The sequence below is a fragment of the Dreissena polymorpha genome, chromosome 13 (genome assembly GCF_020536995.1).
Source record: "Dreissena polymorpha isolate Duluth1 chromosome 13, UMN_Dpol_1.0, whole genome shotgun sequence".
Lineage (NCBI taxonomy): Eukaryota > Metazoa > Mollusca > Bivalvia > Myida > Dreissenidae > Dreissena > Dreissena polymorpha.
Window position 1 is genome coordinate 5,975,197 of NC_068367.1, and position 17,821 is coordinate 5,993,017.

Here is a 17,821-nt window from a genome sequence, read left to right on the forward strand (position 1 = left end):
ATAAGTCAGTTAATGTTTGCAGTGTGCAAAGAGAGTGTGCTCATGATTATGGGAAACCTTGGCTGATTATGTGTGAAGATATATTGTGCTGATACTGCATGTTAGGCCAGTAAATGTTGAGATAATGTGAGATGCAATACACTGGGTGAGCTGGCTGGAGAACCTAGGTGTTCATGGAATACTTTATTGTGTAGTCACCAATTACTTTGTCAACCAATGAATGGAGAATGGAATGCGTTTCAGCTATTGTTTTAAAGCTTGTGTTTTTTTAAGACAGGAGTAAAGATAATTTATGTTGTTTAGTTTTGAGAGGTTTGAAGTTTGCTGTGAAGGATCTTGAGTGAAATTGAAGGATTTATACAAATTAACAATATGTTCACATGGACTATCTTATCTGTGATATTTTGTAACTTGATTGTTTGGGCTTTCTAACGCTTTAATTAGGTATGTACTTAAGTGTTCTTATTTCCTAGAAATGAATTGTAAAGCTTTAAAGAAGCAATTATCATGTACATGTAGTTAGCCTTATACTCTTGAAGCCTATATTAACTTGTGTTGTTTTTATGGCACTTTAATTTGTTTTGCTCAACTCAGTTATCCCAGTTTTCAAGCAGCTCTTAAGTATGATCAATAAAAAGTTTTGTTTTGAAACAATTGCATTGAGGTGACATCGCAAAGAAAATATTTGTAACCATTTGGTGTGCCAAGCACAAGGAATTCAAAGATCTTTAGGTGTTCAAAATCCATGACTCATCATAGGTTTAAAGATTCGGTAAACAAAACTTGTGTACACTACGCGACCCGTGATTTTTGCCTAATTTGCGAAGTCAAGGCGGGCATTTTGCTTTTTGGGTGGAAAATCACCGCGATTTCACGTGACTCGTCACTCCGACGTCGCGCGAGAGCAAGATAATCTTCGCGCTAAATCCCCTCAATGTTGTGGTGATTCGCTGCGATTCGCCGCAATTCGCCGTGATCGCAGTGACAACGATGACTCGCCAATTCATGCATAGAAACCGAATCGTATCGATAACTTTATACATGTACATAACACTTCTAATGTTCACAAATATCCGATAACCCAACATAAAAAAAATAATCTTGAACATTTATGTCGGTAAATATGTGTGAGAATTTCATTAAAACAACCATATGCCTACGCCATTTTTCAGAAGTGTAAAAAGTACAGCGCATAATGTGGGACACAGCTTTCATTGGACGAGCGTATTTAAATTTAGATTGATACAATACGATCTTACAAAAAACGTTTTATTGCGTCATACGCCTTCATGTAAAAAACGTTTTCCTCCTGGAAATTGTGCTATTAATGCATAATATTATCAAAACATTTTTTTCACACGTAAAGCATTGTAACAAATTATTATGCTATTCAAAACAAATATACCATAAGTATAAATGTTCCGTTAAATTCCCAAATGAGAATAAAAATTTATAATCTGAAACACACTTCCGATGTTTTAATGTTAACATGACGTTTACAAATGCTTTCAATATAGTCATCATGTATATTTCCCGACAAAAGAGCGCGAAAATTATGCGGCAATGTACAGGGTCAAGGTATAGGAGTGTGCAAGTATTGATTTTTTATACAAACTGCGTAGCGCAGAGAACATTGAATTCTGTTTATTTCGGTTAAATGTTTCTTTGGTATTTTTAAAACAGTTATTTCGCCAACAATTTGATATTTCTTTTACAGTCAATTCAAATCAAACACGCCGTATCAGTATCATTACTGATAGAAGTAAAACATAATACCTTGACTTGTATAGTTTTTTTGTTGTGAGAGACCATCTGAGTAAACGCCGAAAAATATATCCAAACTGTTCCATTATCGCACTTAATTGGCAGCGCCATCTTGTTGTTTCTGTGATTGTCACATCTTTTCACAGTTTGAACACGTACAAAGAGTGCCAATTAGACACTTGAACAAACACTATCACCCGCTGGACAGTACACACTAAATAATCAAATGTTGAGGGTTTTTTGTTTTTGGCGTGAAAACCCAGAGAAATGCATGTACATTATACATCATCATAAATTTATTGAACTCTGCGAACGCTAAGTGCTACGTTGATATACTCGTGTTTTTTTTCAGCAAAACAAACACAATGTTTAACGGCTTTAATATATAGGCAATGATGTAATAACAACAAATTATATACCACGATGTAATAATAACATGTACTTAAAAATAGCACAGTAATGTATTTCCGATTTCCGGCTTTTCAAGCATTGTGAATGTATGTACAAGGCTCGGAAAGTAACGCGAGTAACACGAGTTATCCGCATTGGAGCCTGAAGCAGAAAATAAATAAGTATAGCATATTTTAGTCCAAATAATTAGATGTAATCTACCGATTACATTTAACCTTTAAATGAAAGTGTTACTTTAACAATTTTCCGTGTCTTAAGGCGCGAATATTTTGCTAAACACTGTTAACAAAAGGGCTACACGTAATAATTCTTAATGAAATGCAAAAATAAGTATTAACATAATTAATAACGTCAATAAACACACACGGTAAGATCAAAGTTTAAATGGAAAACTTATATCATATTTCTTGTAAATTACCAAATTATTAGTTTCGTCGAAATCAAATACCATGTAGAGAAACAAGGTATTTATAACCGACCAATGACGAAACACTATGCAACTTTCAATTTACACAGTGCTTCGCTACATGTATATTGCAACAATATGGAATTTGAACAGTGGTAGTGTATTCGGGCCTGGAATATAATTGATTGTAAGTTTTAATAAACATTCTGCTAATGCGATTAGTTAAATAATGCTTACATGTAATGTAAAATAATTATTGCATGATCATTCTTCTGCGCTGTTATGTTAATTTGGAGCCGTTAAAGCTTCCGACATTACTTCATCACGTTCATGTCGGAACGGGAGTATTTTAGCTAATACGCCCATTGCATACAACAACAACAAAAGCTTTATTATTGCAATTTATAATTAAGTGTATACATATATGTTACATGTACATGTAATGTAGTGTAACCCTTAATGTAAATCTCTTAAAAAGGTGAACCACGGCGGTTCGCGGTGATTTGCAGTGATACGCGCTGATTGCGTAACAGCGAGATACATCGCGCGACGGTTGCCGAGACATCACCCTTATTTTCTTGTCGCTCGGAATCGAGAATCGCGGCAAAAATCACAGGTCGCGTAGTGTATGGTAGGAACTATTGTTTAATTATTGGATTTTAAAGCTTGAATCTATATTATCACCAGTCATAAGAAAGCTATGCTGGGTAAAGTAAAAATATGCTCTTTTTAAACTACAAATATTGAAATTCATGAGTCATTTTCAATATTGGCAGATGCACTTGTCTGGAAAACTGGGCTCAACCCTTTCCCTCATAAGAAGCAAAGTGAAAACGGATATGTGCAAACAGCATAAAACCAGAACAGCCTGCAAGTAACTCGCAGTCTGTTGAGGTTTTATGCTGTTTGCTGTTCATCAGTATCTAAGGTTTGGAGATGAAGCCTATAAAACTTGAATCTAGTAAGAAAGGTCTTAAATTAAATATAACTTTCTAAGGGACTACAAATGCGTATCTAAGTGGTTTAAGGTTACAAACTTCCAATCGTAAAATTGATGAGTCATTGTCAGTAAAGGCTGTTGCAAATATCAGCCCCTATCTGGAAAACTGGGCTTAATGAATGTACAGAAATTGTGATCCAGTGAGCACAGGCTAATCAGGGACGCCACTTTTGCACGATTGTGGAATTTTTCTTTTGAAAGAAGTCTCTTCAAGTCAAGGTGGAAAGTGTCGTTTCTGATGAGCCTGTGTACTGCACAGGTGAAATTTGGACCACACTTTACCAACATTCATTGAGCCTGCGAAGAGCACAGATCATTTGAACTGCAAATCTTAAACTTCATGAGTCATTTCATGAGCCATTTCAGTGTTTGCAGATGGAAACATCAGCCCTTGTCCCTGCAGATAAGGCAGTCTGTCAATCCAATGGCACTCATCTTTGTTTGCATGCCACCAAATGGAAAATGAGATAAATGTTTCACTCAGGTTTTAAAAGTTCATAGTTTAAAGATTTAATGATTTGCTGAGAACATTCGGTAAAGTTCTTTAAATTGTTTAAAGGTGCATTTTTGTAGATAAGAATTGGTTTATAACGAAAGAACTCCACCACTCCAACCTTTAAGATACAATTAAATGTTTTCTGTCCTAAATGTTTATGGATAAAGCACAAATCGTATGAGAACCTGACAATCAAATTATTTGGACCAAAGATAATTTGTATTAACAAAGTTAATATTTGAATAAATTAAATCTGAAACAGTCCTTAATTTAAGAGTTTCAAATTTAACCTGGTCTCCCAATGAAGAAATAATTATTTCTACTGCATGAACTGTATACATGGGCATGTAATTAATTTGCCTTTTGTAACAGGATAGTTTTCTTTGATGACTAATTAATGATCCCTGCCTAGGCCGTGCACAGTTAATTCCCTGTGGCAAGTTGGCAATTCAATCTATCACTCTTTATTTCATAGGTTAGACCTATTTGAGCCATTCTCTGGAAAAACTGGGCTTAATGCTTTGTTTAAAGTGTTGCCCCTGATTAGCCTGTGCAGTCCGCACAGACTTATCAGGGACAACATTTTCTACTTTTTGTAGTATTTTTTTGTTTTAGAAAAGTCTCTTTATAGCAAAAATCCTGGTTAGGTGGAAAGTGTTGTCCCTGATTAGCCTGTGGAAAATTGTGTCCCTGATTAGCCTGTGGAAAATTGTGTCCCTGATTAGCCTGTGGAAAATTGTGTCCCTGATTAGCCTGTGGAAAATTGTGTCCCAGATTAGCCTGTGGAAAATTGTGTTCCTGATTAGCCTGTGGAAAATTGTGTCCCTAATTAGCCTGTGGAAAATTGTGTCCCTGATTAGCCTGTGGAAAATTGTGTCCCTGATTAGCCTGTGGAAAATTGTGTTCCTGATTAGCCTGTGGAAAATTGTGTCCCTGATTAGCCTGTGGAAAATTGTGTCCCTGATTAGCCTGTGGAAAATTGTGTCCCAGATTAGCCTGTGGAAAATTGTGTCCCTGATTAGCCTGTGGAAAATTGTGTCCCAGATTAGCCTGTGGAAAATTGTGTTCCTGATTAGCCTGTGGAAAATTGTGTCCCTGATTAGCCTGTGGAAAATTGTGTCCCTGATTAGCCTGTGCAGTCTGCTTATCTTGGACAACACTTAACTAAGCACATGCATTAAGCCCCATTTTCCTAAAGTGAGGCTGATTTATTTCTACTGCATGATCTGTACACACAATAGTTATCAGTAATGACTAATTAATGATCGCTGTCTACACTGTGCACAGTTAATGCCTGTTGGCAGGTTAGCAATTCAATCCATCATTTTTTATCTTCTAGGTCGGACATGTTTATACACACCAGCTGATAGAAATCTTGTTGTTTTAAGATAATTGTTGGATTTATTTTTCCTTGTCAACACCAAGGTGAGAGAAATGTTGCTTGACATCTGGGTATTTGTTGATTTGTGCCTTGCAACCATTATTTCGCAATATTTAAGGGACTTGTTTTCATATTTTTTATTATGCCCCGCTTCGAAGAAGAGGGGGGTATATTGCTTTGCTCATGTCGGTCTGTCGGTTGGTCGGTCCACCAGGTGGTTTCCGGATGATAATTTAAGAATGCTTGGGCCTAGGATCATGAAACTTCATAGGAACATTGATCATGACTCGCAGATGACCCCTATTGATTTTGAGGTCACTAGGTCAAAGGTCACGGTGACCCGAAATAGTAAAATGGTTTCCGGATGATATCTCAAGAACGCTTATGCCTAGAATCATGAAACTTGATAGGTAGATTGATCAGGACTCGCAGATGACCCCTGTTGATTTTCAGGTCACTAGGTCAAAGGTCAAGGTCACGGTGACCCGAAATAGTAAAATGGTTTCCGGATGATAACTCAAGAACGCTTATGCCTAGAATCATGAAACTTCATAGGTAGATTGATAATGACTGGCAGATGACCCCTATTGATTTTCAGGTCACTAGGTCAAAGGTCAAGGTCACGGTGACCTGAAATAGTAAAATGGTTTCCGGATGATAACTCAAGAATGTTTATGCTTAGAATCATGAAACTTCATAGGTAGATTGGTAATGACTGGCAGATGATTCCTATTGATTTTCAGGTCACTAGGTCAAAGGTCAAGGTCACGGTGACCCTAAATAGTAAAATGGTTTCCGGATGATAACTCAAGAACGCTTATGCCTAGGATCATGAAACTTCATAGGTACATTGATCATGACTAGCAGATGACCCCTATTTATTTTGAGGTCACTAGGTCAAAGGTCAAGGTCACGGTGACCCGAAATATTAACATGGTTTCCGGATGATAACTGAAGAACGCTTATGCCTAGGATCATGAAACTTAATAGGTAGATTGATCAGGACTGGCAGATGACCCCTATTGATTTTCAGGTCACTAGGTCAAAGGTCAAGGTCACAGTGACAAAAAACATATTCACACAATGGCTGTCACTACAACGTAGAGCCCATATGGGGGGCATGCATGTTTTACAAACAGCCCTTGTTTTTATTGTATTAATGTTTACCAACAAATCTATACTCGTTTGAATAGTGTTGAATAATTACAATCAGCTAGAAGACAGTTGAATACAAAATATATCAAATTATTGAAAACTACAAATGCTATTTTACTTTACAGATTTCAAATGACAATAATACATTAATGGACCAATATTTTAAACATTTTATTTTGGGTAGAAGTGTTAATTCACTTTTAAACTGTTTTTGGAATAAGACTTTTTTGTCCAGCTTTTCCACATAATCTCTTTTCTACAAGGTATTCAACATTATTTAACAAATATTTAACTGTGTCAATAAGCAATGGGTATAATGATATTATACACATAATTATTTGTATATTATGTATAAGTGTGTGTGGAAAAGGAGATTTCCTATAAGATATACTTAAGAACTATGCCTTGTGGTCTCTTACATAGAGTTTTATAGATCAACAGTTCACTGCCCCAGCTAGGCCTGAATGGAAGAGTGCTCCACCCTGCCCGTCCGAAGCCCTGTCCTACCCGTCCAAAGCCCTGTCCTGCCCTTCCGAAGCCCTGTCCTGCACTTCCGAGGCCCCACCCTGCCGTTTACTATTATTTTTTTGGACATATGATAATTAATAAATCTCTTATTACATTGTAATTAATGGATTCCTCATGGTAAACATTTTATTTGAATGGTTTAATAATAATTGGAATAATATATTCTAACAATTATTAATAGAATAAATTAATATGCAACAGGGAGCATTCCAGATACGCCCGCGCGCTCGAAAGAGCCGTTTTGACAAAATACTTCGCGTCCAAAGTGCCCTTTTGACAAAATAGCCCCCCCCCCCCTGCCCATTTCAAATCCTAGCTGGAGCATTGAACAGTTATTATTTATGGATCAGAGGTACATGTTTATTTTTCATTTTCTGTGCTAGGGACATCAGATGGTGACCACTATCAGAGTTTATCAGATAATAGGCATAGAACATTGATATGGTGCTTTTGAAGTGGTATGCAATGTTGTCCGACATTGACCTAGTAATGATAGTCACCTTTTGCTGTAACAAAACTTGCATCATCATCTGGTCATATGTAAATCAAAGCGCTGAAGGCACTCAGTTGTTTGCTGTTGTGTAAACAAAGGGCATTGTGGCATAGCACTTTGGTGTCCAAACAACTTAAGTGTTCAAAACAGTAGTATGTCAATGCTTTATATGTTCAACATTTTCAATTTATTTTCAAGAGGTTTCTTGACACTATTTAAAAGGAAAGTGCTGCAGCTTTAATCAATAACTTCTATAAGTTAATAGGCTAATAATTTTAGTACACTTTTACTTTCAAATGTAAAATAACATAACAGGCATATATCCAATCAATAAAAAATATAATTAATGGTAAATTGAGTAATTGTTTAGTCAATATTGCACAATTTATACCATTCTTTGCAAAGTGTGATAGAGATTATAACTTGATTGTTTACATTTCTATAATATAATGGTATCTCCTGCTTGGTCAGCTTTATTATCTCTTTGTTTATATTATAAGAAATTAATTATCACCATGAACAATATTGATTAAAGGGGCCTTTTCACAGATTTTGGCATGTATTGAAGTTTGTCATTAAATACTTTATATTGATAAATGTAAACATTGGATCTAAAAAGCTCCAGTAAAAAAACAAGAACAAAATTAAAGAAAGAAAAAAAAGAAACCCTCAACTGGGCTTGAACCACTGACCTTTGGAGTAGAAGTCTAACGCTCAGACCACTCGGCCATCTGTGCTCTGATACATTGAGTGATTTATTTTATACTTTATATAAGCAATCCTTCTAGTGTCACAAAATATAACCACAACAACAGAACTCTCCAAATTATTCAATCCATTTGCGTTGCAACCAGAGCTCCAGATAATTTTTTCAGCCGAGGGGTATTTCACTCATGAATTTTTTAATTGATGAGTAAAAATCAAAATCTGATAATTTTAAGAAGTATTGATGTTGAAAGGATCAGAATTAATAATAAATTGTACATGTAGTGTTAACTCACTATAACAAGCAGTCTTTTACACAATAAAGCGATCACTTTTGTTTTATTTAACAGTTTTTCTGTTGTTTTTTGCACTTGGCTTATAAACAGCCATTAATCTCTTTTTCCGTCTTGATTTGGCAAGCCACTTAAAAAAATATACCATATTTTTTATTGGCCCGCCATTACTTTTTGTTAACCAGGTTTTCCGAAGGAAAAAACTGGTTATTAGATTGGCGAATGCGGGCGGGCTGGCTGGCTGGCGGGCTGGCTGGCGGGCTGGCGGAATAAGCTTGTCCGGGCCATAACTATGTCGTTCATTGTCAGATTTTAAAATCATTTGGCACATTTGTTCACCATCATTGGACGGTGTGTCGCGCGAAATAATTACGTCGATATCTCCAAGGTCAAGGTCACACTTTGAGTTCAAAGGTCAAAAATGGCCATAAATGAGCTTGTCCTGGCCATAACTATGTCATTCATTGTGAGATTTTAAAATCATTTGGCACATTTGTTCACCATCATGGGACGGTGTGTCCCACGAAAGAATCACGTCAATATCTCCAATGTCAAGGTCGCCACGACTAAAAATAGATTTAAAAAAAAAAAAAAACTTACAAAGGGGGTTAATTTTTTTTGGTCATTTCAAAAGTTCAGTTTGAGTTTTCTCCCTTTATCAGATTTTTTTTTCACAATGAAAACCTGGTTTTGTGACAATTTTGTCCCTTGTTTTATTTACATGACAATAAAACACAAACACATGCAGACGCTGCGGCATGCGTCACAAAATAAAAAGCGCTTTCGGAACAGAGACTGCCGGTCAGGACGGCATAGATCGTGACGGTCATATGAAAAACAAGCAAACAGCAAGTTTTCGCATTGCATGTACATTATGATTTAAGTGAATTCATTGATTGCAAACCGGATTCAATATATCTAACAGTTTAAACATGTGCTTAGTCACGTAATCTGAATGGTAAGCGGGTGGTATCCGTAAAACTTGTTTATTATATGTGTATTTCGGTTGCCATTTAAAAAGTGCTTGAAGGAAAAAGTTTGTTTCATAGTGCCACACACAAGATGAAGTGATAGCAAAACTTATATGCTTGAAGTTGGGTGATTCGGGTTTTATCGAATGTGTTGCTAAATGTTTTCACTATAAGCGTTCATCGATTCTCAACAATGCAGCAGGGAGCCTGTTGTGTCAACATCAGCCTTTATCGTGGGCCAAATTGAAATGATACCGTTCTGGATGAGGAGTAAATTAGGTCGAAAACCACATTCTATACATAGATGGCGATGTCACTACCTGTTTACCAGTGTGGACACAATGACGGGAACCAGTCATGTTTACATGAATTTATTTGCATATATAAATGGCGAATACGCATTGAAATTGCACACGATGTGTAATCCGAATTTAGCCAGGAGTTTTTTTACTCAACAAAATTTTAAGTCATGTGTATTTTCATTTTTTTCATGCGTATTGTATGCAAATACGCATCTTATCTGGCCCTCTGGTTGCAACGCTTTATTATTTTCAGGTTATTAAATTGTCAAAAGATGCATATGATGGACATTTTAGAGCTTGGTAAATGTTCAGTATTACTGTTTCCTCACAAATATCATAAATACAACAACAATTTGCAAATCTGAAACAATTTTTGTTAATTTTGTCAATTTACCAAAACGTGAAAAGATTTAGATTCTAATTAATATTTATTACGTCTTATTTTGTGTATCTAAACTTTTCACACATTTGAATTAGGTAAAAATAACCTTTACTTATTCCCTGCAAGATTATTTGATAAATGCCTGGGATTAAAAACAATTTAAGTAGTTAACAGGATTACAAGATTTCAACACTGTTTATTTAATGTTGATATTGAGTGTTCTGTATCCAGTGGAGAAAATACACTTCATGTTTATGGATGTATTTATGTACTTTACTGTGCTTGGATAATGTGTAATGTTTGTGTTACGTTTATTGCACATGGTATTGATCTGAGGATTAAAGGAAAGGTTCCTATTTGATTGAGTTGTTATTGTTAATGATTAAATGGGATTGATAATTAAATCAGAATAGGCTTTAGCACATCCCCATTAAATACAAACATGTCAGATTGTCTTCTTTCTATGTCTGTCACTCAGTCTCTTCATATATGAGACACATATATATAAAGGGATAAATTGTCAATTTTAAATCACATCTCTTATTTCAAAGCAGGTATCAAGTGTTAGGTTGTCTTTGGATGCAAGTTTATCAAAGCAGGTACCAATTGTCATGTATTGTTGTCTATGGATGTAAGTTTATCAAAGCAGGTATCAAGTGTTATGCATTGTTGTCTATGGATGTAAGTTTATCAAAAGATTCCTGTCAATTCATCTTGTAACAGATTTAAGATTCTGTATGATCACAACTGATATATTTATGTCTTGGAATTGCTCATTGGATTAGTTCAAATTGTATTGTTTACATAGTTATGATTTGTAAGTGAAATGATAAAAAGTATAAAATGACCAGAAAATTATGTGAACTTTAAACAGCAACACAATAACTGTTGTTGCATTCTCTTTCAATACTATAAACAATATAAGCAAGTAATTTTGTGTGAATTTTCTTCGGAATAGTAGCAGTTGGGTTTAATTCATAGTGTTGGCATTTGACAGATTTTATTTCTCAGAGTATCTTTCATCAGAAGAGTGCTAGAACTAGTTCCAAGAGTCCATAGTCTTGTATTTTGAGCTGCGCTCTGTGAAAAGGGGGTTTAATGCATGTGTGCTAAGTGTTATCCCAGATAAGTCTGTGAAGTAGGCACAGGCTAATCATGGACGACACTTTTCGGCTTAAACTAGATTTTTGCTAAGGAGCTACTTGAAACGAAAAATATCATGAAAGTGGAAAGTGTTGTCCATGATAAGCCTGTGCGGACTGCGTCGTAGATCAGTGTGTGCAGTCTGCAAAGGCTAATCTGGGACAACACTATATGTGAAACTGGATTTTCACTAAGAAACAACTTTAAAAAGACGATAGAAGCGAATGTGCCCTTCCTGATGAACCTTTGCAGTCAATGTTGTTTTCCCAGAGAAAAGCTCAATTTTTATTCAACAACTTTTTCAGAAATGTGATGTTTTTCATTTCAGACTTGACAGCCTTTGAACAGAAATGCATCCACCCCTCATTATTTGGTTGCTGAAAATCTTCTTAGCAGAAGAACCATTAAGACAATAGTGCTCATTCTACAAAAGCCATTTGAACCTACAAGTAAAATGGCAGAACCGGAATTAAGTAGCCTGGAGTTTGATGCACGTCTAAAACACCCCGACATGACATCGGAGGCGTATACAGTGCTCATGTTGAATATGACCACTACGCTGTCACCTGGGAAACTGTGGAATATCACGTCATGTGATGTCATTAACACTAACTATGATATCCCCACATCAGTGACCTGTGCTATTTGTTTCCTGTTTGGGATTTTATACACTTTTTTCGGTGAGTAAAGTTTATTTAATGTAACTTATAACAAGGAAATAGGCCATTTTGGCACTGAAAATTCAGGAATCACTGGCCTTTTTTTATTTCACTTGAGCACAACGATGCTCATGATGAACTTTTGTGATTAAAAATTTTGTCTGCTGTTGTTACTAATGGGAACTTTGAGGTCACATTTATTTGCCAATGTCTATGAAACATGCATCGTCGGATTACCACGTTCGACCCATTCCGTTACTCTCCTTTTATCGACCGTGGGACATAACGAGCTCTTTTCACCGTTTTAGGGTGTGTCAAATCCAGTAAATTCATTGGATCTCTCACGGTTTCATGAGGATATTTTTTACCAATGATACAACTCGTACTATAGATACTTCGGGTTTGTTGTCAAAATTGCGTCGTCCGTAGAAATGGAATTTCGTCGTGCATGCGTATACTTTAAAATTGAGAATCTAAACGACTATCAGAGTAAAAGTATCTCTAGTCTCTTACATGGACGCGATGTCTTTTTAATCACTCGGACAGGTGGATGGAAAAGCTTGGTGTATCAAATCGCAATAATCCAGGCGAAGCATTGAAACCTCCAAAGCGAAATTCTTTTTGTAAACTGCGATTTCGTTGGTCTACTGAAAGGTTACAGTTAAGGTCAAAACTGCGTGTATTGCTTATATTGTCCCACGGCTAATGCTGGAGAGTAAGGAATGAATAAGTCGTGGGTATCCGACGATGTGAAACGTGGTCAGAACATTTTTTCAAGTATTGATATCTCAATTGGAAACAGGACCACTTGAGGTCAAAATATAAGTCACATGATCAAACTTAAAGAATAGCTTGTCAAAACTCTAGAGGTCATATTTTTGCCCAATCTTCTTGAAAAATACAGACAACATTTGTTGTAATGGTGTCTTGGCCTAGTTCTTCAAACATTATTCTGGTTCATTGAAAAAATAATTTATAGGGGTCAGGGCAGTTTTCTTTACATGGCTATATTGAAACATTGTGAACATTCTTGAAGTTACATTTTTATGTTCAATCTTCATGAAACTTGAGAAGAACATTTGTTAATGCTATCTCCGCTACGTTTGAAAATGGTTCCTTTCGGTTAAAAACTTGGGTTCAATGAGGGCGGGTCAAATGTCCTTATATTTCTTTAGTAAAGCCCTGTGAACATTACAAAACTCTCATACTTTGTACAATTATCTTCCTTAAAATAAACAAGAACCTTTGTGGTAATTAATGAACTATTTTTTTATTTTGAAAATGATTCCGGTTCATTTGAAACCTCAGGACTGCTAGGATGTGGGGCAGTTTTCAGGTTTGCATTTTAGCCAACGGTGTATACAAGGCCTAAAATGTAAACAACAACAACATCTAATTTCTTAACGATAAAAAAAAATATTTGTTTCTCTTTAAAAAATGAAAGCCTATCTAAATAAATCTCTGTCATCATTAAAGACAAAAAAAAACTTCATTTTCAAGGCATTTCCATAAAAAATCATAAAAACATGATCATAGATTTCCCTAAAAATATGGGACATGCTCTGTGTAAAGGGGGTTTGAAGCATTTGTCCCAGATTAGCTTGTGCAGTCTTTTGTTTAAAAAAGTATCTTCTTAGCAAATAGTAAGTTTAGGCTGAAATTGTTGTCCCTGATTAGCCTGTGCGAAGTGCACATGCTAATCTGGGACGACACTTTAGGCACATGCATTAAACCCCCTTTTCACAGAGCACAGCCCATATATTTTCTTGTTGATGTGATCAATACCAGGTGTGACACTGAGATAGAACATTACAACCTTCCTCAGGAAAGTTTGTTTGAGTCACAGTACATGTAACATGTTTAAAGGTGCATCCTTTTCCATTTCAAAACATTAATAACTTACCTTATTATTGGTTATTATTGTTTATTTATCAGTGTATACATGCAGCAAATATAATATAAAGCATAATAATAAATATTATACTGGTTATCAATCACACACACACACCTCTGCCCTGAGGTCCCGTCGGATTTGTCAAAACAAAAGGTGTGAAATTCTTTGCAATTTAATTAATACATGTATTAGGAAAAATCCTATGGAAATGAAAAGACCATTATTTACATTTTAATTGAAAGTGTCACAGTAACAATTTCTTTGGATGTTGTTAATTAAGAAATTCTTTGGATTTAGGTTATCAAGACATTCTTTGGATCAAGTTAATTAAGAAATTCTTTAGATTTCCTACTTTAAAAAATCTTTGGATGTAAGGAATTAAGAAATTCTTTGGACTTTGCAAATCAACAAATTCTTGACAGATCAAATAATCTGAATAATCATATTACCTGTCTGTTGGGGCTTTGCACCTTGCCATTTCCAGAAAGATTTTGTATTTTCAAATGTCAAATTTATATAACAAGCAATTATAACCTTAAAAGGACCTTGTCACAATTTTTTTCATATTTTCAAGTTTGTCATTAAATGCTTTAAATTGATAAATGTAATCATTGGAACTATAGAGTTCCATTAAAAAATAAATTAAAGAAAGAAAAAAAAGTAATACACTCTAAGGCTCGAGCCACTGACCCTTGGAGTAAAAGACTAACTCTTTAACCGGACCATCCGTTCTGACATAATTACGGATGGTATTTTACACTGTATTAAGCAATCATCGTGTAACAAAATAAAAGCGATAACAACAGAACTTTCCAAATTATACAATCATTTCGCGTTTGTAACGATTGATAATTTTCAGGTTTTTAAATCATGAAAAGATGCCTATAATGGATATTTTAGAGCATGGTAAATGTTCAGTGTTACTGTTTACTTGCAAAAAAACAACAACGAAAATTTGCAAATCTGAATATTTTTTAAATAATTTTGTCAATTTTTTCATAAAGGTCCCTTTCAGCATAAAAAAAATCCACCACGAAGTTACACAAGTTTCGGGGTTTTTCAGTTGGAAACAACACCAATATTTAAGTTGCCGAGGGAAACCATTGATTTTCTTCCATATACAAGCAATTAATATCAATCAATAGCAATCAATGAGTAGCAAAAACTCTTTGATGTCATTCATGTGACAATTACTGTTTAAGTGTTTGATGTGTAATGTATGATAAAATATGGGATGGCACAACCACAATCCTCTAGAAAAAAGTGAAAGAGGATTTCCCTGTTATAAAAAATATGGGCCGTTCTATGTAAAAGGGGAGTTTAATGCATGTGTGTAAAGTGTTATCCTAGATTAGCCTGTGACTTTTTGCCTAAACTGGATTTTGGTCAAAAACAGTCATCCTGTAAAAGAATAATATTATAAAAGCGGAAAGTGTCATCCCTGATTAGCCTGTGCAGACTGCACAGGCTTATCTTTAACAACACTTAATGCTTATGCATTAAACCCCCTTTTCACAATGCCTAGCCCATACATACTTTTCTATCACCATAAAATAGACAAAGGTGTTCATCACCTCCCTGTCGAAAATGATTTACAGTAAAAGCTTGACCAGTCTGTAAGTTACCTTATGTATATACCACATGACTGATTGTGTTACATTTACATACCTAGCTGTAAAGCTCTATTTTCCATCTAATTGCTGACTAATTAATCCAAGCCTAAAATGACAGATTGGCTGTCAATTACATGGGAAAGCTATTAGTGATAATGTAAGTTGATTTAGGACGGCTGTGATGTTAGATAATACAGTGAATGTTTCATGTCAAGAATGCACTCTCCTTGTGTTTCAAGGGCTATCAAACCAGAAGTGGTGCTTTTAACAAATAAACAGACAGCATAATGGTATTCCTTTTTGTGTTTTCAATTAATTGGGATGGTCAAAGAAAGTGTTTCATCCTAAATACAGAAATAATGCAGAACAGAAAAGAAAACTTTATTTTGACTTAACCATAGCGATTTTTTTCCTTCTTTATAAAGTACCGGTAAACGGCACTTTGCCAGTTAGGAAAAAACTATAAATTTCCCAATAATCCCAATTGAAGGTTTAAAAAAAAAAAATGTTTTAAATTTAAATAACATTAAGTAAGTTTCCCTATGCAGCTCTATGACTTGAACCTAAGTAAATATAGTACAGACAACTTGACAACACTTAGTTATCAATTTTAAAGTATTTGGGAGCAACAAATTAAATTAATAACACCAATTTTCCCAATATGAAGATTTCTCGATGCAAATTTTCCCAATTTTAGGGTTTTTCACACACAATTTTCACAATTGGGTTGGTACCAGTACTTTTCCCAATTGGGCAAAATCGCTGCATATAGAGATAATCGTTATTAACATACATCTACAACAACATGTGTTAAAGTAAATACAAAACAGATACATCATCTTGAAGAATGATCAATTCAAATAGACACTCTGACAGCAAATAAATATGTTTTGTCGGAATGACTGACATAGATGAGAATAATATAGATAGCGACCACACATTGTCAAGTCAATAGTTTAATAACTGCACTTATTTGTACTTATTTTCTTTGTTAAATTTTTTTTTCTTATTTTATACTACATATTTTTGACATATTCACTTTTTTTGTAAACACTTATTAATAAACATGCCTGTTTTTCTGAACACAATTTTTTTAGAGCTTTTAAGTAGTTTGACAACATATTTTGAAGGTTTCTAAACTACTTTGGAATAACTGTTATCCTAACATCAGCATAATAAGGGCATTTAACTCTTTACACTTAGATACGTATTTTCATGCATTTGTATTCCCTTAGAAAGCTAAATTATATTAAAGGCCTTTTTTACTAGATCGAAGTTTTAAAGGTTTCAGTTCCAACCCTTAGATACTGATGAGCAGCAAACAGAATAAACCCTGCACAGACTACGAGTTACTCGCCGGCTGTTCTGGTTTTTATGCTGTTTGCACATACCCATTTTCACTTTGCTTCTAAATGGGCATTAAAGAACAAATTAAGTGATATTCATTCTCGATATTATTTGAGCCTCACTGTAAAAAGGGGTTTAATGCATGTGCGTAAAGTGTCGTCCCAGATTAGCCTGTGCAGTGGGCTCAGACCCTTCTTTACAAAAATCCAGTATAGGCTAAAAGTGTCTTCCCAGATTAGCACATGCATTAAACCCCTTTTTCACAGAGTGAGGCTCAATTAGGTTGCATACCACACATTTAGGTTGCATACCACACATTTAGGTTGCATACCACACATTTAGGTTGCATACCACACATTTACGTTGATCACTTACAATGTCCAGGTGTCCCAAATGAATACAAGTACATATTTTTCTTAATCTTGACTTTAAAAATACATTTATGACACATTCTTCCCAATAGAATCTTCATGAGCTTAAACAAATGTCACATCAATACTTTTTCCCCTGCCTTATACATATAAAATATATACATATTACCAGTGTTTTTTGTTTCATTTAAATCCTGGGCCATTTAGTTCATCTCCCATCCATCTCTATGTGTTGAACCTTAGTAAATATATTAATATTCAAAACATTTTTACTCTCAATTTGAAACATTTGTTAGCTAAACAACAGCAACCCCAATATCCCAATTTTAATGCTGTGATTTTTTTACAATCCAAAGAAACCTGGCCCCATTCTCAAAGTAGTGGAATAAACCCTGCATACATGTATAAGCACTTCACCTGGAGACCGTTTTATTAAACTCCAGTGAATGATTGCTGACTCATAGGCCAGTTATAATGATTGGAAATTTACCTTTTGCATTTTAAAAA

At 35.0% G+C, this 17,821-nt stretch overlaps 1 protein-coding gene across 12 annotated transcripts in view; it reads left to right on the forward strand.

Annotated features, from left to right (window-relative positions):
* LOC127855428 (transmembrane protein 198-like) overlaps positions 1 to 17,821 on the forward strand; it is a 268,058-nt gene that overhangs the window by 243,004 nt on the left and 7,233 nt on the right. For 8 of the 12 annotated variants that reach the window (XM_052390995.1, XM_052390994.1, XM_052391000.1 and 5 more), the window contains one exon: positions 11,759 to 12,110. In XM_052390995.1, the coding sequence (XP_052246955.1) occupies positions 11,885 to 12,110 (226 nt within the window). In that variant the 5' untranslated portion in view covers positions 11,759 to 11,884. Of the gene's footprint in view, positions 1 to 117; positions 445 to 5,416; positions 5,503 to 10,533; positions 10,637 to 10,861; positions 10,887 to 11,758; positions 12,111 to 17,821 lie in introns of those variants that run through there. The other 4 variants (XM_052390987.1, XM_052390981.1, XM_052390998.1 and 1 more) reach the window with 4 other exon arrangements.